Raw genomic sequence first — 25,145 nt, 5'->3', positions numbered from 1 at the left:
ATATCGGGGGTGGCGGGTAATAGATGCCTATATCGGGGCTGGGGGGTAATAAGTGCCCATATAAGCAAAAGCCCCAAATATCGGGACTGTCTCTATTAAATCAGGACATCTGGTCACCCTAGCTGGGCGAAAGGTGCAGCCCTTATGCGAAAGGGAAAGCTGCTTCCTTCCCCTTTCCCCAGCAGAGAGGTTATGCAAAGGGGAGCATGTTTTGCTGCACTACGTGTGTGGGTCGGCTCCTTTCACAGCGTCCAGGATGCTGGGGAGGGCAGAGCTGCTTGTGCTGGGTGAGTAGGGGCTGGGGGGCTGGGTGTTGGGGGGCCATGGGGGTGGGCAGGAGGGCTGGGTGATTGTACTGCAGTCCCAGGGCGCTGACAGCCCATGCAGGCTGCACGGGGGAGCAGCTGTCCCAGAGGAGTTTAGTGAGATTCAGAGCGATTCCCCCTGCTGCAGGAACAGAGAGGGGGACTCAGTCTCCATGGCCCATTCAGTCCCTGGCCAGTCTGCAGACAGCCCCAAGGGGGCAGATAGTGCCAAGGAATGGGCCATTTTAGCTGTGGGTATGAGGTTTGGTGACGGCCAGGGAAGACATTTCACTGTCCGAGAGAAGGCGAGACATCAGCCCCATTCACCGAGCCGCAGAGCTGGGGACGCCAGGGGAGCAGCAGGTGTCCTGCCCAGCTCAGTGTGGGCTCCCCTGGGTTTGCTGGCTTCTGAGATCTTCACACTCTGGGGAATGAAGAGAGGTGGGCTCTGGTACCAGGAGGGATCTTGGTCCTACAGAGGGATATGCCATGGCCAGTGCCAGTGAGGCAGTGGGGCCGGGCACAGTGGGGTGGGGCGGGTGAGCTGCTGGGGTAGCTGGGATGTGCTGCCAGCAGGTGTCTCACGTGTGACGAACCGGGCGCAGGCCCGGCAGCGCTCTGAGTCCATGGACTCACCCTGAGCCCATCCCAGCCGGGATCTGGTCTGTGCTTAGTCCCGATGGTGCAGCTCTAGGAGTCTGGATGCCTGGGATCTCTTCCCCGCACTCCCCCAGACGGGCCTTGGAGGAGCCCCTGGCCCGGGTGGGCTCCATGTCCCCATGTGCAGGGGAGGTGAAGGCTCTGACAGCCTGGGGAGCAGGCTCCCTCCCTAGATTGTGGTGCGAGAAGGGACCTCAGTGATCCCCGTGTCTGAGCAGCTGCTTGACCCAGGCCAGAGGACTTCCCATAACAGCCCCCGCCCTGGTGTTGCGGGAAACAGACTGCACTAAGCCTCATTCCTTCTCATTTCTTTTGCAGCCCTTGGCCTAGCTGGTGAGTCCTGCTCATCTCTGAATATTCCTGCTAACATAAACTGCAGGGGCCCCAACCCCTAACGTGCAGGTACCAGGGGGTGCTGCCCCTGCTCTCAAATACTAGACAGTACCTGGGTACCAGGAGGTGCTGCTGGGACATTACCCCACTGCCCCCTATCACCTGACAGTACCCGGCTACGGGGTCTGCTGTGACATTACCCCACTGCCCCCTATCACCAGACAGTACCCGGCTACAGGGTCTGCTGTGACATTACCCCACTGCCCTCTATCACCAGACAGTACCCGGCTACGGGGTCTGCTGTGACATTACCCAACTGCCCTCTATCACCAGACAGTACCCGGCTACGGGGTCTGCTCGGACATTATCCCACTGCCCTCTATCACCAGACAGTACCCGGCTACGGGGTCTGCCGGGACATTATCCCACTGCCCTCTATCACCAGACAGTACCCGGCTACGGGGTCTGCCGGGACATTATCCCACCGCCCTCTATCACCAGACAGTACCCGGCTACGGGGTCTGCTGTGACATTACCCCACCGCCCCCTATCACCAGACAGTACCCGGCTACGGGGTCTGCTGTGACATTACCCCACTGCCCCCTATCACCAGACAGTACCCGGCTACGGGGTCTGCTGTGACATTACCCCACTGCCCTCTATCACCAGACAGTACCCGGCTACAGGGTCTGCCGTGACATTACCCCACTGCCTTCTATCACCTGACAGTACCCGGCTACGGGGTCTGCTGTGACATTACCCCACTGCCCCCTGTCACCAGCCAGTACCCGGCTACGGGGTCTGCTGTGACATTACCCCACTGCCCTCTATCACCAGACAGTACCCGGCTACAGGGTCTGCTGGGACGTTACCCCACCGCCCCCTATCACCAGTCAGTACCCGGCTACGGGGTCTGCCGTGACATTACCCCACTGCCCCCTATCACCAGTCAGTACCCGGCTACGGGGTCTGCCGGGACATTACCCCACCGCCCCCTATCACCAGACAGTACCCGGCTACGGGGTCTGCCGTGACATTACCCCACCGCCCCCTATCACCAGACAGTACCCGGCTACGGGGTCTGCCGTGACATTACCCCACTGCCCCCTATCACCAGACAGTACCCGGCTACGGGGTCTGCCGTGACATTATCCCACTGCCCCCTATCACCAGACAGTACCCGGCTACGGGGTCTGCCGTGACATTACCCCACTGCCCCCTATCACCAGACAGTACCCGGCTACGGGGTCTGCCGTGACATTACCCCACTGCCCCCTATCACCAGACAGTACCCGGCTACGGGGTCTGCCGTGACATTATCCCACTGCCCCCTATCACCAGACAGTACCCGGCTACGGGGTCTGCCGTGACATTATCCCACTGCCCCCTATCACCAGACAGTACCCGGCTATGGGGTCTGCTGTGACATTACCCCACTGCCCCCTATCACCAGTCAGTACCCGGCTATGGGGTCTGCCGTGACATTACCCCACTGCCCCGTATCACCAGACAGTACCCGGCTACGGGGTCTGCTGTGACATTACCCCACTGCCCCCTATCACCAGACACTGCCTGGGTATGGGGGGCTGCTGTGACATTTCCCCACTGCTCCACAGTACCTGACAATACCTGGCTACTGGGGGTGCTGCTATGACACTATCCTACTGCCCCTAGTACTAGACAGTTCCTGGGTACCAAGGGAGCGCCACTGGGACATTATCCCAGTACCCCCTAATGCTAAACAGGACTTGGATGCCATGTGGCATTACCGTAACATCGCCCTCTCCCCAGTGCTAAACAATACTTGATAACCAGGGGCACTGCCCAGGCAGTCAGGTGCCTAACCCCTTTGGCAATCCCAGCCTAGAGCGTACCCCTGCGCAGTTCCCTGGCTCCAGCCTCCCGTGCTGAGGCCATGGGGCTCATCTCCTCCTTTACCCTGAGGGCAGCTCTGTCCTGTTGTCTCCTCCCTCTCTGCCGGCCCTACAGCGACTGCACAAAAGGCCACGCTGACCCTTAACCCTCCATGGAGCACAGTGTTTACAGGGCAGAGCGTTACTCTGACGTGCAGCACATCCCACTCTCCTGGACGGAATTTCGCATGGTATCACAACAACAAGCCATTCAGAAACACAGTAAAAAATAGCTTCAGAATTGAAAAGACAAAGATGAGTGATGCAGGTAGATACCAGTGCAAGGCTCCTGGCTCCGGGCAAAGCGACCCCGTTCTGCTGACCATTTCTGAAAGTGAGTCACGTAACAGCAGGTCGAAGCCTTTCTGCTCTGCTCTGACCTGTGGGGCACTGTGGAGCTGCTGCCCACTCTGCAGTGGGGCAAACCCAGCTCCTGAAGCAGTGAGTGGAGGGAGATGCTGCCAGCTACCTGCCCACAGCTCCACTCGGGGTCTGGCAGGGATCTAGCCTGCAGGTCAGGTGGCCACTTTTATTGGATGGAAATTAGGGAAAACTACATGAAAAATAAGGGACAATTTAAGAAAACACCATTTCCCTTAGCAGAGCATGTTGTTCTCCCACGTGTACATTTCTCCTGCCCTCTGGAATACAGTGCAATTGTCGTAAGCTTCAATTTAATATTTCAAATGGTCAAGGGGTGTTCCTTAAAATAAGGGACGGGTGGTCACACCCTACGTGGAGGCCCCCCGGCTGCAGGAGAAAGGCCTTGGGGCACCTGCCCCCAGCTCACTGGAGCCGGAGCAGCAGTGGGGCAGGCATGCTCCCATCCCTGCAGCCTGGGGAGGCTGCTCCTGGCTTGGGCTGTGGTGGGGGATCAGTCAATAGAATCTGGGTTTGCTCCCAAATTCCACGCTGCAGGCCAGCGGGCACAGCCCCCTCCTTCCCCCTCTGGGAGCTGCTATCCCACCTCCTCTGATGCTGTTTCCCTCCCGAGCTCTCTCTCCAGAGCCCTGACCCTGTCTCCTGCCTCCCCCTCGCTCAGCCTGGACTCACCCCTCTTGCGGTTGTTTGGCACGCCTGCCCCTCCTTACCAGGGCAACTTAATGTCTGTCTTTCTCTTGGCTAGAAAGGATTTTCTTGTGGTTCACTTTTACCTGCGGCCTGGGGAACTTTTTTGCCTGACTCTCTCTCTCCCTCCCTGCAAAGGGTGAGTGTGACTTGCAGCCCACAGCCTGCAGAACTGAGCGCACTGAGTTCCCTGGTGCCATGATCTCCTGGAGCTCCTGCTCTCAGCAGAGGCGGATTAAGGTCTCCTGGAGCCCTGGGCTGGAGCAAGTCGCGGGAGGAGCCCGGTGCTGGAGCCGTGGCCCAGCCCCTTCTGCCATGGCCCTGCCCCCATTCCACACCCAGCCCAGCTTTGTCCCTTCCCCCTGCAGCCCCCACCCATTCCGCCCATGGCCCTGTCCCATTCCACCCTTCCCCCATGGCGCCTCCCCCTGCTTGCTCCTTTCCACCCCTCCGTCCACCCCTCATTTCCCCCCCACCCTGCAGCCCCGAGACTGGAGAAGTTCTGTGCCTTGGGGCCACGGCGGGCAGCAAGAGCTCCTCCAGCCCCATGGCCATGGCAGGGGGAGATTTTTCTTCGGGCCCCAAATTGGCTGGGGCCCCTGGGCACGGGCCCTGTTGGGCCATGCAGTAACCCGCCATTGGCTCTCGGTGTCTCTCTTTCAGAGTGGCTGATTCTCCAGGCCCCTTACTATGCTGTGTTCGAAGGGGACCCGCTGCACCTGAGGTGCTACGGATGGAAGGGAGCAGAGGTATCTGGGATAAAATATTACAGAAATGAAGCATACATTACTCCACCCTATGTGAACTCAGAGCTGTCCATCAAACAAGCAAGGACAAGTGACAGTGGCAAATATCACTGCACAGGATCAGTGAAAACTATATTCATGATTTCTGAAAAAATTTCTCCTGTGGTGTCTATTTCTGTCCAAGGTGAGGAATTTTTGTGAGTGGGGGGCTGGGCAGAGAGGGGGCAGTCTCAGCACACAGGACATACTCAGAGCTGAGCCTGGTGCATCTTCTGTCAGTGGTGCAAGGTGTGACCTCGCACGTATGGTGTGTGCGAGGTCATGTGGTGCAGAGGACCCCGTCACTATTGCTTGAGTCCGGCACCTCTTTCTTCATACAATAAGCAGTGGACATCCTGCCCCAGCTTCCTTGGCGGGGAAGGCTTTGCCTTTACCTAGCTGCCATTAGGAGAATCATAATTTGGCCAAGTGACTTTAGTCCAAAATCTGGTCTCCCCTTGCTTTGACATTGACGTAGCTGCACTGGCTGCTACAACTGACGTCCCCAGGGGTAAGTGAGGTCAGAATTGGGCCCTTTATCTCTAGCTGTAGGAACAGGAGCATTACAGCGCAGCAGGCAGGGACGGGCGTCAGCGTAAAATGGATCCATTTTAGGAACGTGCCAAGGTGCCGGTTTGATTTTAAAGCTGAGAACTAACAGACTCGATTTGCCAATGTGATAAGAGCTGTAGCCAGTATTGGAATGGAACCTAAACAGGATAACCCCTTCTACAGAGTCCCATGAGCGCTTAGCTTACTCATTGTAATGCTAGGTTCTTTTCAGGTCAGCTTTTACCTGGGCCAGTATTTCTCAGAACAGGTCACTTGGTTATTCTTAACCAATCAACAGTTTATTAATTCACTCCGGACCACACCAGTCTACCATTAACACGGCACCAGTCAAGTGTACACACAACCAGTGTTCTAGGCATGCACTGAACACACCAATACACTCTTACAACTGTTATAGACTAGCATTGAGGCTCAGCAGGTGTACCGAGGAAGAGCACAGATCACCAAAATTTCTTATGACATTTATTTACATTCATCAGTTCTTTAGTCCCTCTGATACATTTCTCACACTTCCAGGATTTCTCCAAGGGGGAAGGGTACGCTTGTCTCGAAGGCACTTATAAGGCTCAGCGTGTGGCCCTGCTAGTTAAATAGTTTGGTGTGAAAGGCACAAATTTAAAATACCAAAAGTGATTGCGTAAAGGTATTGTTTTAAATCTCTCTTAGGCCAGTTTGCCTGGGCTTAGGTCAGAGACCCCTGCACATGGCATTAGTTAGTGAGGGCTCACTAAAGAACGCAGACTCAACCAGCTAATCTGCAGTTTGTCATATTCAAGAATAGCAGGAGAAACACATATTTGAAATGAAATCTCACCACTTCTCCTGACCCCGGTAACCCTGACATAGGGGAGAGTCCTTTCCACCCAGCTGGTCTGGGCGTCCGGTCACACTTCTGGATTCAGCAGTTTATTGTTAGGTTCAGTCAACTCTGCTTCATGCTGTGACCATGATGTGTGGGAGAGGGGAGAGAGTCTTTCCCACATGGGGGTTTAGCAAAGCTCTGAGGTCCACATGTGCTCACAGAGTATAGCCCCTCTTATTTTTATCTGGCCCTGGTAAACAGGCACTCAGATTTCAGCTCTCCATTTTTCAGCTGCTTCCATCAGTATCCAGCAGATGGTGTTGGGACATGACAAATTTCTTGGATGCTCCTATGCAGTGGAGCCTTGTTGGTCCCTCCAGGATATTAGAGAGACAAGGAGTGCGGTGAAATAGTTGCTTTTATTGGACAAATTTCTCTTGGTGAGAAAGACAAGCTTTCGAACCACACAGAGCTCTTCGCCAGGTCTGGGAAAGGTACCGAAAGTGTCACAGCTAAATATAAAGTGGGACAGATTGTTTAGCATCAGGAATTAACACATTTCAAGGGACCATTCAAGGGGAAGTGGCCAGTTAACATCCCTTCTGTCATAGGGGGAGGAAACTGTAGGGGGGAGGTTAGGGTGTTGTAGATTCTTGTAATAAGCCATAAATCCAGTGTCTCTATCAGTCCATGATTTTTAGTGTCTAGCAAAGTTCTGAATTGAAGTTTCCAGGCTCATCTTTTGAAGGTGTTGTGCAGGTTTCCTTTGGGGACAAGGACTGAGAGGTCAGATATGCAGTGATCGTTCTGTGAAACGTGTTCACCCACAGGTGATAGGGCTTTTTTGTCTTCTGTCATGTTTCTGTGTGAGTTCATTTGAGAGCGTAGTGCAGGGGTGGGGAACCTACAGCCCGTGGGCTGGATCTGGCCCACTGCTTAATTTCATCTGGCTTGTGGCAAGTCTCTGGCCTGTGGCAAGCTCCTGGAAGCAGCCACCATGTCCCTGTGGCCCCAAGGCAAAGGGGTGATCAGGGAAGCTCCGTGTGCTGCCCCTGCCCTCAGCGCTGGTTCTGCAACTCCCTTTGGCCGGGAACTGCAGCCAATGGAGCTGTGGGGGCAGCCGCCTGGCCGTGCCTCTGCCTACAGACCGGACAGGCCATCTGCTTCCTGGAGCCCCACTGAACCACCGGCTGGGAGCCACTTGAGGTAAGTGCCGCATGGCCTGAGCCCGCAGCCCGAACTCCCTGCCCCCGCCCTGAGCCCCCTCCGGCACCCAAACTCCCTCCTGGAGCCAGCACCTCGAACCTCCTCCCATACCCCAAACCCCTACCCCAGCCCTAAGCCCACTCCTGCACTCCAAACCCCTCATTCCCAGCCCCACCTCGGAGCCCGCACCCCCAGCTGGAGCCCTCACCCACTCCTGCACCCCAACCCCTTGCCTCAGCCCGGAGCCCCTTCCCACACCCTGAATCCCTCATTTCTAGCCCCACCCTGGAGCCTACGGGAAGCCCCAAGCCTCTGTGCTCCCCCGCGGGGCTGTGTGTGGCCCACAACTGAGTTTTTCTGTGGGTCAGTGGCCCCAGAGAGAAAAAAGGTTCCCCACCCCTGGTGGTGTGATTGTCTCATTTCACCCACATAGTTGTTATTGGGGAATTCAGTGCGCTGAATTGTAAGCATGAAAGCTTGTCTCTCTCAAAAACAGAAGTTGAGGCAATAAGAGATATTACCTCCCCCACCTTGTCTCTTCGATGCTCCTGTTAGTCAGAAGGTTTCATTTATTCCATGGATTGTATTTCAGTATTAGCCTGGACGATGGACTGGGCTCCTCACTTTTACGTGCTTATACCTCTTAACATTCCTGTCTCTTGCTTGTGCTATACAATAGTTGTCACTTCTAGAGCGCAGCAACCCATTAGAAAGGAAATGAACAACCTCTTATAGTCCTCTAAATCAATGGACATGGGTCAGACATTCTTTGATTGTATCTAATACCTTCCAAGTCACATCTTCCAGGGATTATCATTGGATATGACAGGTTTCAGAGTTCAGAGTAACAGCCGTGTTAGTCTGTATTCGCAAAAAGAAAAGGAGGACTTGTGGCACCTTAGAGACTAACCAATTTATTTGAGCATGAGCTTTAGTCTGTATTCGCAAAAAGAAAAGGAGTACTTGTGGCACCTTAGAGACCAACAAATATATTTGAGCATAAGCTTTTGTGAGCTACAGCTCACTTCATCAGAAGCAACAGACTCCAACGAGAGACTGCTGAATATGAGACATTGTATCAGAGGAACAAGACAGATTATTCACCCAGAGATAAATCAGGCAAACAAACGTGCAGTGGGGCTGGAGGTGAAGGCAGGGTAGTTTGGATTTCTTGGGGAAACAGGGGGTTTATCCCATTTGACCTTCAGTTTTCCAGGTCTCCCAGTCAGTTGGCTCTAGTTGATTTAACTCCCACAGCTTCCATACTCCTTCTTGGCCCTTGGTTCACACATAGGAGACAGAGGGCACTCTGCATGAGAAAAGGAGTAGTTATTCCTGTCAGTCGCCTGGCAGGGGGTTTCCTTAGCTAGACTGAAAGAGATGGGAGTCAGCCACAAGTGAATGATGGGAGTCTTTGGTTTAGTTGGAAGATTCCTTATCATATTGCAGAGCTTCCTTTCCTGGGAGCTGAGTATTTTAACTTTAGCCTAATTAATGCCCCCCAGACAAGATGTCCCACCTGTTGGGTTGGGACTACTGACTCTCATTGGCTTTAGCTCTGAGGGGAAGCTAAGGGTTTGGAATATGCATAAGGGTGAGTGGTGACAATCTTACTTGCTGCAGACAGAAGGGCAGAGAATCAGTGGCAGATTAGCCACTGGGCCAATGGGACCCATGCTCAGGGGCCTGGGCCAATTGGGGGGCCCCTGGAAAAATGGGTGCGTCCATGCCCTGACCCGCTCCCCCCACTCGACCAGTGCTCCTGCTGGGGAGCAGGGGAAGCCCCTACGCCCCGACCCCACTCCCCAGCATGAGTGCCGGGGGGTGAGTGGGGGTGGAGTGTGACTTCAGGCAGAAGTGGTGGGGAGGGGCCCCCACTTAGAATCATAAAATCATAGAATATCAGGGTTGGAAGGGACCCCTGAAGGTCATCTAGTCCAACCCCCTGCTCGAAGCAGGATCAATTCCCAGTTAAATCATCCCAGCCAGGGCTTTGTCAAGCCTGACCTTAAAAACCTCTAAGGAAGGAGATTCTACCACCTCCCTAGGTAACGCATTCCAGTGTTTCACCACCCTCTTAGTGAAAAAGTTTTTCCTAATATCCAATCTAAACCACTCCCACTGCAACTTGAGACCATTACTCCTTGTTCTGTCATCTGCTACCATTGAGAACAGTCTAGAGCCATCCTCTTTGGAAACCCCTTTCAGGTAGTTGAAAGCAGCTATCAAATCCCCCCTCATTTTTCTCTTCTGCAGGCTAAACAATCCCAGTTCCCTCAGCCTCTCCTCATAAGTCATGTGTTCTAGACCCCTAATCATTTTTGTTGCCCTTCGCTGGACTCTCTCCAATTTATCCACATCCTTCTTGTTGTGTGGGGCCCAAAACTGGACACAGTACTCCAGATGAGGCTTGCCCAGTCCACTTGCTCTGGTCCAGGGCCCCACAAACCCCTAATCCACCTCTGCAAAGAAGGAGCAAGAGCCATAGCTGCTAACAATGTATGTTTGAGAAATATTTTAATATCTGTATGTCTACACAGAGCAAAGCAAGTGGGGTTAGATAAACCTACAATGAAAGACAATACCTAATAATGACCTCATAGAATCTCAGGGTTGGAAGGAACCTCTGGAGGTCATCTAGTCCAACCCACAGCTGAAAGCAGGACCAATCCTCAATTTTTGCCCCAGATCCCTAAATGGTCCCCTCAAGGATTGAACTCACAACCCTGGGTTTAGCAGGTCAATGCTCAAACCACTGAGCTCTCCCTCCCGCTCCTCACAAATGATCATCTGGCACCTGCTACCTTCCTCCCTCAGGGGGGCCTCAGAAGACAAAGAACAAAACATGCATTCAAACGCAAACAACGTTATTTATTAAATAACGGGAGCAATAAATAAATATCAAAGTGGGCTCAGAAATCCTGCCCTCCCCACCTCTGAAACCAGCCTTAGACCACAACAAACAACCAGCCCCCGCAAATCTCAGAGAGCTGACAGGGAGAGAGAACAGCCCGGGGTCCTGCTCTGGCATGACTTCCCCATCCATCTGCACAGAGTCCTGGCCCTACCTCCCCTGGCCCAGCATTGCAGGATCAGCAGTTCCATCTCTGGAGCTCCCAGCTGCCACGATGGTAGATAAAGCAGGAGAAGGTCCCTCCAAGGAGGCCTGTTCTGATGTGGTGAGAGGCTTTAAAAACCAACAGGAAGTCAATGACGGGCTGCTACAGGGGATCAGGACTCCAAATGAGAGTGAAATGTTCTCTCACAGGGAAACAGGTTCATTGTGATGGGAGATTTTAGGGATGGGCAGGGGGTAGATCCCTGTCTGTCGGTCTGAAATGCAGTAGTTTCCAAAGCCTACCCTGGGCTCTGGCGTTGAACACTGCTGGTGACCAAGTTTGATCTGCTTCTAGAGTTGTTTTCGTCTCCGGTGCTGAGGGCAGCAGGCTCAGGTGACCCCATAGAAGGAAGCCCGGTGACCCTGAGGTGTGTCACAGAGCTCAACCCCCAGAAATCGGACACATTGCTTCAGAGATTCTTCTACAAAGACAGCAGGGACTTGGGAGGATCTAGGAGCTCCATTGACTACCACATCCCAGTGGCAGGGCTACAGGACTCAGGATATTACCATTGTGTGGTGCGGACGGTGACCTCAAGTGTATGGAAATGGAGTCCCAAGTTAAAGATTGCTGTTAAACGTGAGTGTCTGGGGCAGGGATGGTGGGGTCAGGTTCTGAAGGTTCCCACCTATCTGGGATGGAAAGAAAACTACATGGAATCTATGCCGAGCTTTCTGTGGCTTCTGAGCCCACATGGGGCCAACCTGCCCCTGCCACAGTCCAGTGGCATTTGCAGGCTGAAATATGAGGTGCAGGGAAGACCCTGATAAATTCCATGATGCAAAATAGAGCTTCAGACTTCAGGACACAGGAACGGCGGCTGGAGTTGAATCAGCTCTGCTCGCGTAGGGCCAAAAGAGCACAGCACGTCAGCTCGTGGGAGAACCCGACCAGGGTGGGGGATGCTGGGGGCTGAGCTCGTGTGAGAATCTGGCCCTGGATACAATGAAATCTTGGCAGAGAACTTGATGCCAAAGCAACGGTTTGGAGACCTCAGGGAGAGAGGCCAGTTGACATTGTCTTAGATTGTTCTAATTTGCTACTTTGACCCAGTTGAGGGGATAGGAGGGACTGACCCAGATAAAGAGCCTGGTTTTTCTCCCATTGGAGTCAATGGAAAAACTCCCCTTGCCACAGTGAGAGCAGGATCACGGCAGAGCCTAGACTGACTGATGGTGCAAAGTGGATCTGGGCATGTTTTTGGCAGGCAGATTAACCCTCATGTGTCAGGGCTCAAGATGATTTGACTATCAGCGACCAGGCTGGGTCCTGCTATGAGGGCAGATTATCCCCCAGCTGCAGGTTCTGACTGTGACGGGATCCCCAGGGTGCAGCCTGGAACTGTGGGACCACTGAGCCCCCTAACTCTCCAGCCTAGGCTGTCTCTCACAATGCTTTGCTAGTGACAAGCAGCAAACCCCTTCAGGTGCTGTGATCACTCAGCACAACAACATGTGGAGCCTCGCACCCAACTAGATTGCATGAATGCTCCCAGAGCCACTCATGAATCACACAGAGTAAGGCACCAGCCAAATCCCCCCAGCTCCCAGCCTTGTACCTCAGGAATATACTGTCTTTCACTGCTCAAGACGAGCCTTTGCACTAACATTTGCAATATATACACTAGCCTTTGCAAACCTGAGCAGATTTACCACACACTTCATGTGGGCCCATGACCCATAGTGTTGTGGGCCTGGGCCCTGCATTCTGTCCCCTCCCCAAATCAATGCTCTACACACAGGACCCCCATCCTTACCTGGGGGCAGAAGTGCTGATCTGTCCAGATGGCACCGAGCTCATCCCTTGGGTCACCGCAGCACGTCCTGCCCTCCTTTGTCCCCCTCTCCCACAGGAATCCCAGTGTCCCGAGTTTCCATGGAGGTCCAGCCCCTCGGGGGGCAGGTGATGGAAGGGGAGCGGCTGGTGCTGAACTGCTCTGTGTCTCTGGGCACGGGGCCAATCACCTTCTCCTGGCACCGGAAGGGCTCCAGTCAGGCTCTGAGGACAGAGACTCAGGTCTCACAGAGGCTGGTCTATGAGATCCCTGCAGCCACGGAGACCGACACGGGGGAGTATTACTGCGTGGCCTCCAACGGCAATGCCCCAGCACCAAGCCCAGGGGTGAAAGTTGCTGTGAAGGGTGAGCCAGGTCCCAGCTGAGTGTTGGGGTGACAGGGGCTTTACCCCTGCCTGGGTGAGCATGAAAGACTCTCCTTAGGCATAAGGTCAGCAGAGGGGCATTGGGGGGATACTGTTGCTGGCTTGGGCCTGCTGAGAGGGGCGAGGCCCATGGCTGTAGCAGCTGGAAGCCCTAGGGAGGGATGTGGCCTCCGCACGAGGTTGTGAATGGAGCTGGTTGAAATACTTTTGTCAAACTCCCCCACAGGGCAGAGAGGCCCGTCACACGGACCCAGGGGGGTACCTCTGCCGACTTCCAGCCTCCCCACCCTGCAGAGATGGGGCATGTTACACTGCGCCCTCGGGTGGGCTGCTGGCAACCGGGAGAACTGGGGATTGGGCTCTAAATGTGCAAGCCTCTCCTGCCTGAGGTGAAAGCCCCAGCTCGGCAGCCACGGCTGTAGCAGGCTCAGCCACCACTAGGCGTGGCCCAGACACCACTAGAGGGGCCAGAGCGCCAAGCTGGTTGGTGTGGGGTACGCTTGTGCCCAGTGGGATCGCAGCTGGCTGGGGAGGTGGCTGGGCCTGGCTGGGCTTCCGCGTTTCGCCCCTGCCAGCAGGTCCGGCTCCTAGGCGGGAGGGGCACCGGGCTCTGCGCGCTGTCCCTGCCCTGAGCACTGGCTCTGCACTCCCGCGGGAACCTGCAGCCAATGGGAGATGTGGGGGCAGTGCCCGGGGTGAGAGCAGCGTGCAGAGCCACTTGCCACACCTCCGCCTGGGAACTGGCTGCTTCCTGGGCACAGCGCAGAATCAGGACAGGCAGGAAGCCTGCCTTAGCCCCGCCCAGCGGCGCCGCTGATTGGGAGCTACCGGAGGGAAGCCTGTGCCCCAGCCCCACACCCCAACCCCCTGCCCCAGCCCTGAGCCCCCATCAAACCCAGAGCCCCCCCCCTGCATCCCAAACCCCTCATTCCAGCCCCACCCCAGAGCCTGCACCCCTAGCCCACAGCCCTGACCTCCTCCACACTCTGAATCCCTCTGCCCCAACCCCCAGCTTGGAGTCCCCTCCTGCACCCCAAGCCCCTCATCTCCGGCCCCACCCCAGAGCCCGCACCCCCATATGGAGCCCTCACTTCCCTCTGCACCCCAACCCCCTGCCTCAACCTGCAGCCCCCTCCCACACCCTGAACCCCTCAGCCCCAGCCCCAGCCCAGAGCCCACACCCCCAGATAGAGCCCTCACGTCCCTCTGCACCCCAACCAGTGAGGGTGGGGGATAGCGAGCCAGTGAGGGAGGGGGGATGTAGTGAGTGGGGGGCAGAACCTCAGGGAAGGGGCGGGGGGCGGGCCTCAGGGAAGGGGCAGGGCTTGGGTGTTTGGTTTTGTGTGATTAGAAAGTTGGCAACCCTAGAGCAGCCTGCTGCCTCAGTGACACGAGGGGTAAATGGGCCGAAGTGCCAGGTCCTCAGAACACGATGGTCCTTCCCTTCGAATGACCTGATATCTGTACAGGGCAGTGCCAAGAAGCCCAGCCAGGTCCCCGGCCCACGGCGCTGGGCACTACACAGACACAGAGCCAGGAGATGCTCTCGCCCAGAAAGCTCCTAATCCTAGTGAATTCCCCGCCCCTCCTCTCAGCAACCTGAGGTACAGGCTGAGTCCTGACCTGCCCCGATTCTCTGTCAGTTCCAGTGTCCCTGCCTCACCTGACCGTCAGCGCGGCCAGTGCCTGGGCCGCCATCGGGGACGTGGTGGAGATCCGGTGCGAGTCACCCCGCGGCTCGGCCCCCATTGTCTATCAGTTTCATCACGAGGGGGCTGCTCTGGGGAACAGGACGGTCAGTTCCCAAGGGCCGGGATCCCTCGCTCTGAATGTGACGTCTGAGCGGGATTCTGGGACCTACTTCTGCGAGGCTGATAATGGCATGGCCAGTGGCCCCCAGCGCAGCGCCTCCTTCCACCTCTCTGTGCTCGGTACGCTGGCTCCACATGAGCTCTCTGGGGGGGTGGGAGGGCGGGATCTCTGCCTGTAGACCAGGGTGATGGTGGGACGAGCTGCGGTGGTGACTGTGGGGAGCGGGACATGGCAGCATCCTGCCTCCCACACGTAGGGGTTCCTCAGTGCTGCCCTGGTGCTTCTGTGTGGTGGGCAGGATGGGCCGCTTGCTGGGCTGCGGGACTCTGCTCTCGATCCTCACATTGTGGTAAGGGAGCCCCCTTGGGTTGACAAGGTCCAGACACCACTATCTCTGGAGCCTGTTCTCTGCTGTGTGGCCCAGCCTGGGTTACCCCTTTCTGGTGTGTCTGTGACGGAGCATCTCTCCACCCCCCAGCCTTGCTCTCAGGCCGTCTCCCTTGTGCTTGCAGTGCCCGTGTCCGGGGCCACCATCACCGCGGATCGCATGGGGCCAGAGGTCATGGCTGGAGAAAGCCTGAATCTCAGCTGCTCGGTGGAGTCCGGCACCACCCCCCTGTTCAAGTGGCTTCACAACGCTGAGGAGCTGGCTGCAGTCTCGGGGCTTGGCCTGCCCACGGCCGTGGGGAACACGCTGCATTTTGGGTCTATACAGCTGGGCCATGGAGGGAATTACCAGTGCATTGCCAGCAACCAGCTCAGCCCCCAGAGAGTCTTCCAGGCCCCCAGCGAGATCCTGGCCATCGCCGTGAAAGGTACCTGTAAAATGTGGCTCAGGGACAGGGGAGAGAGAGGCCAGGCTGGGATCTAGAGTCAGGTCCAGTTCACGTTCAGGTTTGTAATTCAGATTCCAGACCCCGTCGGGGCTGCCCGTCAGGATGGGATGTCCAGGGGGAACCCCCTGGTCAGTGTGTGTTACGTGTCCCCTCTGGGCCTGGTCCACAGAGGAGCTGGGTCCAGTACAGCTCCTGCTAGAGAGGCTCGGCTCAAGGTGTAGCAGCTTCTGCTCTCAGCTCTGGAGGTTCCCAGTCCAATGCCTGGTGTGTCGGCCAAGATGGTGGCCATCACAATGACACCAAAACCAGATGGGCTCGCCTCGTGCAGACTTAGACACAGGCTGCAGAGCTCTCACAAGATCAGCTGTTCCCATGAGATTCCAGCTGCACTGGAATGGAAGGAAGCTGGGTTTGGATCTGACCCAGAACCAAAGCTACAGAGGCAGAGATTAAAATCTGAGCCTCCTGCACCTTAGTCCTTACCCAGAAATGGAAGGGCTCTGATTGTTGGTGGTGGCCCTGTTCTCTCTGATGATCCTTACAATAGCGACCAGAACAGAGCTTCTCATTGCTAGTTCCCAAAGAGCAGATCATGGTCACTGGCCCCATGCTCTAGTTCAAATGGGAATTATTTTGGGGGTTCAAGGGCCTGTGCTGTACAGGAAGTCAGACTTGATCACAGAGGCCCCATCTGGCTTTGAAATCTATGATTTATATAGATGGGGAAACTGAGGCACAGAATGGGGCCAGGACCTGCCCAAGGCCGCACAGTGAATCAGAGGCAGAATTGAAGAGAACTCAAGTGCCTGGCTCCCGGTCTGAGGCCTGACCAATTGGACTGGGCCCTGCGCCCTGTGGTCACTGGCAGAGGTGTGCTTCAAAAGGCTCAGTTGGTTTCTGTCAGGAAGTCTCTTCTCCAGGAGCACTGTGTTTATCTGGGCATGTTCCCTTTGTCTTCTCCAGAGCACGCAAGCCCCCGGGTGGCTGTGCCTGTGACTGTCTCCTTCCTGTTCCTGATGGGTGTCGCTGCGGCTCTGGTGTTCTACTTCAAGTGCTGGAAGAAAGCAGGTATGTGGCTCCTTCCACAGCGTGCAGCTATCACAATCCATCGGGTGCTCGGAAACTCACAACCGTTTCTGAGTTTCTCTGGGAGTCTCGGCCATGCAGCCGCTCCCTGGGAAAGGGAGCTTGAAATGGTCAGAGCCAGGGCGGATTCCATCTTCCTGCCAAATTCACACCATGAATTCTAGACCTTTGTCCTCACGCTTGCTCTGCTGTAATTTAGGCCTTTTGCCAAACCCATCCCACAGCTTTAGCCCAGGAGGCTCCTGAATGGGAAAAGGCTGATCCCTTCCGTCACATTTGGTGTCTTGTCTCCTGTAATGAATTACCCATGCCCCCTGCCTTGCATTCACTCCCCCTGAGAGTGACCCAGACCTGATGGCCAAGGTGACACGTCTGGAGAGATTAATGCACCTTTTTCTCACTTGCTTTGCAGAAGGAATGGTTTTCAATGCCCCGGAGAGGTGAGTCAGGCACAGACGGGGTGAAGCATGTTGAGGTTTGGGGCAGGGGAAAGGATGGGTTCAGTGTTGCTTTGATTTAAATGGGTCATGATTTAATTATTAAGTGACCCATTGGTTTCAGCTCTTGGCTCTCCAGGCTGCTTCCCCTCCTTTTTATGTGGGCTCTCTGGACCTGACTCTATATAGCACGTTCACCTGAAAGCTTTGGGGCCCGATTCTCCGTTGCCTTGCACCTTGTGGGTCATTGATCCCAGTGCAATGTGGGTGTAAAGTGCCATCACATCAGAGCAGCAGCATTTTACAGCCACACTGTGCTGGTGCAGAAGGACACACAAGGGATAGGGAAGCAGAGAAAGGCAAACATGGCACCTACCTTTAAAAGAGGGAGCAAAGAGGACCCGGGGAATTATAAACCTATCAGCCTAACTTCGATACCTGGAAAGATACTGGAACAAATGATTAAACAACCAATCTGTAAGAACTTAGAAGACAAAAGGATAATAAGTAATAGCCAATGTGGATTTGTCAAGAACAAGTCATGCCATACCAACCTAATTTCCTTCTTTGAAAGAGTTATTGGCCTAGTTGATGGGGGGAAGCAATAGAACATAAGAACAGTCATACTGGGTCAGACCAATGGCCCATCTAGCCCAATATCCTGTCTTCCGACAGTGGCCAATGCCAGGTGCCCCAGAAGGAATGAATAGAACAGGGCAGTTATTGAGTGATCCACCCCCTATCGTCCAGTCCCAGCTTCTGACAGTCAGAAGCTAGGGACATCCAGAGCATAGGGTTGCACCCCTGACCATCTTGGCCAACATAGGCACCGACTCAGTGGGTGCTCCAGGGCTGGGGAATAACTTGCTAGGCAGTAGAACTCCTGAAAAGCATCTGGGGGTTGTAGAGGATCACAAATTAAATGTGTCAACAGTGTGATGCCTTGCAAAAATGGCAAATCTCATTCTGGGAGGTATTAACAGGAGTGTTGCATGCAAAACACGTGAGGTAACTGTCCCACTTTACTCAGCACTGGTGAGGCCTCAGCTGAAGTACTGGGTCCAATTTTGAGTGCCATTCTTTAAGAAAGATATGGATAAATTGAGAGAGTTCAGAGGACAGCAAGAAACCTGGCCTATGAGGAAAGGTTAGAAAAACTAGGCATGTATAGGCTTGAAAAAAGAAGACCAAAAAGATCAGTCTTCATATATGTTAAGGGCTGTTATAAAGAGGACAGTGGTCAATTGTTCTCCATGGCCACTGAAGGCAGAACAAGATGTAATGGACTTAATCTGCAGCAAGAGAAATTTGGCTTCGATACGAGGACAACTTTTCTATCTCTAAGGGGAGTTAAACTCTGGGAGGTTTAAGAACAGGTTGGACAAGCACTTACCAGGGATGGTCTAGTTTCCTTAGTCCTGCCTCAGGGTGGTGGACTGTAGTTGACCTCTCAAGGTCCCTTCAGCCTGACATTTCTGATTCTATGATATTTTTGTACCCAACTTGACTCACCTTGAGGCAAAAGGGGAGGCATCAAAGTGACAGATTGCTCCTGAATATTTGGGTCCCAACTTGTTCAGCGGTTGGAGACAGCACACTCACCGCCTGCTTGTTATGCGATGTAAGAACCAGTTTTTCATTACTGAAGCTGGCTCCTTGGATTTTCCTAGCCTCTCCACTGTTCTCAGCTTCCAGCGGTAACCTTCGTCACAGGGTGGGCAGCAACAACATGTGGTCTGGCAGATTGCCTAGGAAGGTGGTGGAATCTCGATTCTTAGAGTTTTTAAGGCTTGGCTTGACAAAGCCCAGGCTGGGATGATTTAGTTGGGGTTGGTCCTGCTTTGAGCAGGGGTTGGACTGGATGACCTCCTTAGGTCTCTTCCAACCCTGATCTTCTATGATTCTATGATTATGTCTTGGAGTCAAAATATCTGTTTCCACAGGAGCATATTGCTTGGAAACAGCTCTTCTCTGCCTGTTCCGAGACAATCTGCACCTCTGGCTGAGCAGAGGCCAGCAGGCTGATGTCTGTTCATCCATCCCCAGAATCCTGTGGCACTCAGGAGAGGACCCCGTCCCAGAAAAAAGGGGTTACAGCACAGAATCCCAGCAGGGGAGGAGCCAAGAACGCCAATAGGCCTTTATTAAGGATGTGGTTCTACAAAGTTAGTTGGCGTTGGTCCTGCTTTGAGCAGGGGATTGGACCAGATGACCTCCTGAGGTCTCTTCCAGTCCTAATATTCTGTGATTCTATGATTCTACGAAGAGGGCATGGCTCAGTTGGCAGGGCTTATTCAGGGTTTTTGCCTGTCAGGAATGGGGTGGCCACAGAGGGCCAGGTGCATTTCTGATACTAGATTCATACAACAGTCACATTTAGTGATAGGATGGGGAGGGCCCAGGATCCAAAAGTCGCAGGACCCCTCTCCCCTCCCCCTCTTCCCCTGGAAATGTTCAGGGCTGCATTCTCATTACACTCAAGCCCTGGCCTTGCCCTCGGTGTGTACGAGCTCTGGCCCTCTGCGTTTTCGTGCCTTCTCCATCTCGTGCCGTCTCTTCCTCTCTCTGGTCTATGTCTGCCCTGTTCCACTGTGTTCACTGTGTCTTCCTATACCCAGGGACACACGGCTCCCAGCCCAGCATGAACCCCCTGGCCAGGGGCTTCCTCCACTGGGGAGCTTGGGCCTCCATGCTGAGGAGCCATCTTACGGCAATGGTAAGGGGCAATAATCCGGAGACATGATGCTGCTGGAGGCCTACTTGTGGCCGACACCAGAGAGAGGAGGCGGTGCCCCTGCCCCGAGGCGTGGGCACGGGGTGCCAAGGCTGTGGAGAGCTGCCCTGGTACTATGGCTGTGCAGCTATCTCTGCCGTTGTCCCACACAGCCTGTGGCCCCGCTGGGAGGCACTGGTCAGACATGGCTCTGTGACCCCGGCCGCTGTTCCGAGGGAGCCACGGTTAATACCAGTGTGTGGTTAATACCAGGGCCTTGTTGGCCTCGTCTGCACTAGAGCAGCATTCTCTGCCTTCCCCAGGCTGGGGTCTCCATTTCCATACTGGGCCCCTCGGAGCCCCGATCCCTCCCAGCTGGGACCCTGCCCCGCAATCCAGTGAGCAATGAGCGCGTCCCTGGCTGAGAACCCTCAGCGCCAGAGAACTGAGCCGACCCCTTGGAATTGAGCCTGTTTGGGTGCAAACAGCTCAGTGTGTCCATGCTGGGTCATGCTGAGCCGTTGCACGTCCCCACTAATGCCATCCTTTCAATCGCAACGCCCACTGAGTACCTATCCCACAATCCCTGGCATGGGGCTGTGGTGGGAAGACAGTTTGCACCATTTCAGGGAGCTGGCTCCAACCTGGCACCAGGTGGCTGTAGCCTGGTCGGATCCCAATGAAATGTGGCAAGTCGGCGTGCTGCTGGGATGCCCTCCGGGAGTGGGCAGCAGGCCCACTATAGCAGCTGCAGGAAGGGCAGATGGTGCCTAGCGCAGGCGCTTGCTCTAGGGGCGCAAGGCATACGTGAGATGTGGCTTTGTTTTCACAGTGTGTCCCCTGGAGCCGGAGAGTGGAGATGTGGAGTATACAGTTGTCAACATCAAGAAAAGAAGTGTGGGTGAGTGGAACAAGACGGTGTCTTGCCTCAAGAGGCAACAAAGGATTTAATAGAGATGTAAGGGATGAGACAGGCAGATGCAGCTAACGTTTCACTCACTTGCTCTGCGACTCTGCAGGCCAATTAACTGGTCCCAGGTGAAAGCCCGTGCAGGTATACAGGTGTAATTCGTAAAGTGTAAAAAGCCTGAAGTGGCTGAGAACTGAAAAATGGACAGTAACAGACTGTGATTTGCAGTGATTTGACCCTGGTGAAATCCTGAAGAACAAAGAGCTCTTGCTCCTGCTTGTAGCTGTTTCCATGGCCTCACTCTGACTCAACAGACACTCGAGGCTTCAGAGTGACACAGAAACAATCCTGGAATCTGGTTGTCTAGATTGTGCCACTGACTTCTGTCTGTGTGTGTACAGGGGCAGAATGAACACAGCAGATGATCAGCAGGGATGTGTTCCTTGAGGGAGGAATTCCCTCCACACACGGCTTGGGCACCCCAAGTCACATTTACAACCTAAAAGGCAACACAGGGTGTATTTCACCCGTACAGATCACTTCTCTCCACCTACCCTAAATCCATCCCCTTGGGAGTAGTGCTAGCTGTGTAAATGGCACAGCGACAGGGCAGGACAGTGAAAGACAGGAAGCCGGGGAATACCACATCCGAGTCACTTAAAGGGACGCTGTCAACTTGAATTTTTTTAAATTGACTAATTTCAAACAATTCTGTTTTGGGGGAGAGCCCCCTTTAAACAGTGCATCCCGAGTCGAAAGGAAGAGGGATTCTGTGCTCCCCTGTGGATGTTAAAGGGGGTCTGCTTAGTTAGTCATTTTCTTCTGTGCTTGACTGATTGTTCAAGGAAATTACTGTTTGAGTAACCCCAGTCATGGCTCATCAGTGTAGTTTGAACCTGAGACTTTTAGCAGTAAAAGCATGGGCCTCTATCATTTGACCTAAAAGAGTAAGTCCATAAGCTGGTAGCAGTAGTAGGCTCTTGTCCTCTGTGTGGAGGAGGCATTAGTAGGGGGGACACAGCCCATGTAGCCAGAGTATCACACTGTCAAATGATAAAATAAACACAAAAAATGGAAAAAAGTACTTTCTCTACACTAACTTCTTACAGTTTCAGTCATCTCAGGTGTTACTCATAATGTCATAACTACAAAACCAGCAGATAAATGTGATTTGCAAGTTGAACATGTCCCTTTAAACCAGCAGGAAATACTGAGCTGGGTGAATCTCACGGGCTGGAATTGGGATGCTTTTCTGAATCTGTTGGGTGGAAATTTCTCCTGAGGTTTCTGGCTCTCCTGGCATCCGGCTCAGGCCTGGAATACTGTGGGAGTGGTGTTTCCTTTGGCGTTTTGGCTCCTGTGTCTCCATTTCCCATCAGAATCCAGAAGCACCGAGGCAAACGCAAACATGAGGAATAGAATCATAGGGCTGGAAGGGACCTTGAGAGGTCATCTAGTTGAGTCCCGGGCACTCATGGCAGGACTAAGTATTATCTAGACCGTCCTTGACAGGTGTTTGTCTAACCTGCTCTTAAAAATCTCCAATGGTGGAGATTCCACAATCTCCCGGGGCAATTTATTCCAGTGCTTAACCACCCTGACAATTTGGAAGTTTTTCCTAATGTCCAACCTAAACCTCCCTTGCTGCAATTTAAGCTCATTACTTCTTGTTCTGTCCTCAGAGCTTAAGAAAAACAATTTTTCTCCCTCCTCCTGTGACAACCTTTTACATACTTGAAAACTGTTCTCATGTCCCCTCTCAGTCTTCTCTTTTCCAGACTAAACAAACCCAGTTTTTTCAATCTTCCCTCATAGGTCATGTTTTCTAGACCTTTAATCATTTTTGTTGCCCTTCTCTGGACTTTCTCCAATTTGTCCACATCTTTCCTGAAATGTGGTGCCCAGAACTGGACACAATACTCCAGTTGAGGCCTAATCATCGCGGAGTAGAGTGGAAGAATTACTTCTCGTGTCTTGCTTACAACATTCCTGCTAATACATCCCAGAAGGATGTTTGCTTTTTTTTGCAACAGCTTTACACTATTGACTCATATTTAGCTTGTGGTCCACTATGACCCCCAGATCCCTTTCTGCAGCACTCCTTCCTAGGCAGTCATTTCCCATTTTGTGTGTGTGCAACTGATTGTTCTTTCCTAAGTGGAGTACTTTGCATTTGTCCTTATTGAATTTCATCCTATTTACTTCAGACCATTTCTCCAGTTTGTCCAGATCAGTCTGAAGTTTAATCCTATCCCCCAAAGCACTTGCAACCCCTCCCAGCTTGGTATCACCTGCAAACTTTATAAGAGTAGTCTCTATGCCATTATCTAAATCATTTATGAAGATATGGAACAGAACCAGACCCAGAACTGATCCCTGTGGGATCCCACTCATTATGGCCTTCCAGCATGACTGTGAACCACTGGATGGATGGGAAGAATGGGAAAAGTGATCTCGGCTTTAGAGACCCTTCAAAGGCTTGCTCAGAACTTGGTTCCAGAAGCAGGTGGTGGGCTGGCAGTGCACGGCTCTGACATCTTGAACAGGTTCACCCTGCTTAGCATTTATGTTGGTGGATGTAACTCCCCAGGCTGGGATCTGGCCAGTGCCAGGGGGCAGAGTCCTGGGATCCCGAGCACCTCAGTTTTGTGTCTCACACCCATCCCACAGCTGGGGCTGGTCACTGAGGGGCTGGACTGCTGGTGATGGGGGCTCAAGGGGTGAAAGTTAATGCCTAGTCCTGATCCCCTCCTGTTCCTCTTGCAGATAAACCCAAGGGAATTCTGTCAAGGGACAAGGTAAGTGCAACACCCCCCCCCCCCCCCGCCCCCTGTTCTGCTGCTCCCTCCCTGCTGCTCTCTCTGGCCTTTGTCTGCCTCTGTCACCTCACTCACTGTCCATGTGCCCTTTCCAGGAGGAATACTATGTCAGCTACTCTGTGCTTGCGGACCCCAAGCCCACCTGGGAGTCAGCCACAGGAGTGAGGTCTCCAGAAGGGGGATCCCTACCCGCCAATGACATTTATGAAAATGTTCCCCACCTGTGACCTGCAAGAGACCCCAGCCCATCCCCTGGCCCAGCCTCGGGGAGCCTGACTGCCTCGTTGACCCTTCACTCCCCTGCTTGGCATGTAGGGCATGGAATGAAGCTTGTCCCTGGCTGATGCCCTCTGCATTGGGACTGACAAGCCAGAGCAGAGAAGGAGGAAAATGCTCTAGGTCTGCCTAGTGCTGCTGCTGCCTAGTGAGGCGTCGCGACCAGATGATTTGCTGAGGGGCCCGGGCAGCAGCCCTGATCTCTGTTAATTCCTATGATGGGTCTGTGCCTCTCAGGTATCCATCCCAGGGGGTTGCCAGCTTGGCTGTTGTGCATGGAGGATCTGACCCAGTGGGACTTGTGACAATTGGGCTAGTCCGCCCTGCTGCCAATAAAGGTTGCATTTGCTACATGGTTTGTCTTTGAGAGTCTTTCATTAAAATGGCTTTATGTACAACCCTTGTCCCCAGGGACTGACCCGCAGGAAGTGCCCTCTGCCTGTCCTGCTCGCCTAGCTCAGTGCTTCCCAGCCAGGCATGACCCTGCGCAAGGACATGCTGAATAGAAACTCATCCATGGCTTGATCCTGGAGAGAGCAGGGTCAGTGTAATACCCAGGGAGCAAGTCTGTTCACTAGGGGACTGCAGGAACCTGTAGCTGGGAGAGAGATTTTCCATCCAGCTTGGCTATAAAGACTTCAAGGAGCAGAGAATCCTCGGGCAAGTGACCCGTGCCCCATGCTGCAGAGGAAGGTGAAAAAGCCTCTTCCAATCTGCCCTGGAGGAAAATTCCTTCCCAACCCCAAATATGGCAATCAGCTAAACCCTGAGCATATGGGCAAGATTCACCATCCAGATACCCAGGAAAGAATTCTCTGTAGTAACTCAGATCCCACCCCATCTAACATCCCATCACAGGCCATTGGGCCTATTTACCATGAATATTTAAAGATCAGTTAATTGCCAAAATCATGTTATCCCATCATACCATCTCCTCCATAAACTTATAGAGTTTAATCTTGAAGCCAGATAGGTCTTTTGCCCCCACTGCTTCCCTTGGAAGGCTGTTCCAGAACTTCACTCCTCTGATGGTTAGAAACCTTCATCTAATTTCAAGTCTAAACTTCCCAATGACCAGTTTATATCCATTTGTTCTTGTGTCCACATTGGTACTGAGCTTAAATAATTCCTCTCCCTCGCTGGTATTTATCCCTCTGATATATTTACAGAGAGCAATCATATCTCCCCTCAACCTTCTTTTAGTTAGGTTAAACAAGCCAAGCTCCTTGAGTCTCCTTTCATAAGACAGGTTTTCCATCCTCGGATCATCCTAGTAGCCCTTCTCTGTACCTGTTCCAGTTTGAATTCATCCTTCTTAAACATAGGAGACCA

General features: G+C 53.7%; 1 protein-coding gene across 1 annotated transcript; it reads left to right on the top strand.

Moving 5' to 3' along the window:
- The first annotated feature begins 256 nt into the window (after window positions 1–256).
- Window positions 257–24,166, top strand: LOC140902700 (Fc receptor-like protein 3). The gene is made up of 14 exons (XM_073323052.1): window positions 257–287; window positions 1,284–1,298; window positions 3,288–3,545; window positions 4,943–5,209; window positions 11,059–11,343; window positions 12,617–12,904; window positions 14,568–14,855; window positions 15,249–15,551; window positions 16,536–16,640; window positions 17,071–17,098; window positions 19,714–19,811; window positions 20,641–20,709; window positions 23,485–23,516; window positions 23,633–24,166. Exons 1-14 carry the CDS (start codon window positions 257–259, stop codon window positions 23,762–23,764), a joined length of 2,199 nt encoding a protein of 732 aa, XP_073179153.1. The 3' UTR covers window positions 23,765–24,166.
- The last annotated feature ends 979 nt before the right edge of the window (window positions 24,167–25,145 follow it).

Source organism: Lepidochelys kempii, chromosome 24 (assembly GCF_965140265.1).
Source record: "Lepidochelys kempii isolate rLepKem1 chromosome 24, rLepKem1.hap2, whole genome shotgun sequence".
Lineage (NCBI taxonomy): Eukaryota > Metazoa > Chordata > Testudines > Cheloniidae > Lepidochelys > Lepidochelys kempii.
This window is presented reverse-complemented; position numbering and strand designations above follow the sequence as displayed.

Coding starts and splice junctions, on each gene's coding strand:
- LOC140902700 (XM_073323052.1), top strand. CDS start 257: ATGCTGGGGAGGGCAGAGCTGCTTGTGCTGG. Junction 19,812..20,640: donor GGAGCCATCTTACGGCAATG/GTAAGGGGCAAT, acceptor TTGTTTTCACAG/TGTGTCCCCTGGAGCCGGAG. Junction 20,710..23,484: donor CATCAAGAAAAGAAGTGTGG/GTGAGTGGAACA, acceptor TTCCTCTTGCAG/ATAAACCCAAGGGAATTCTG.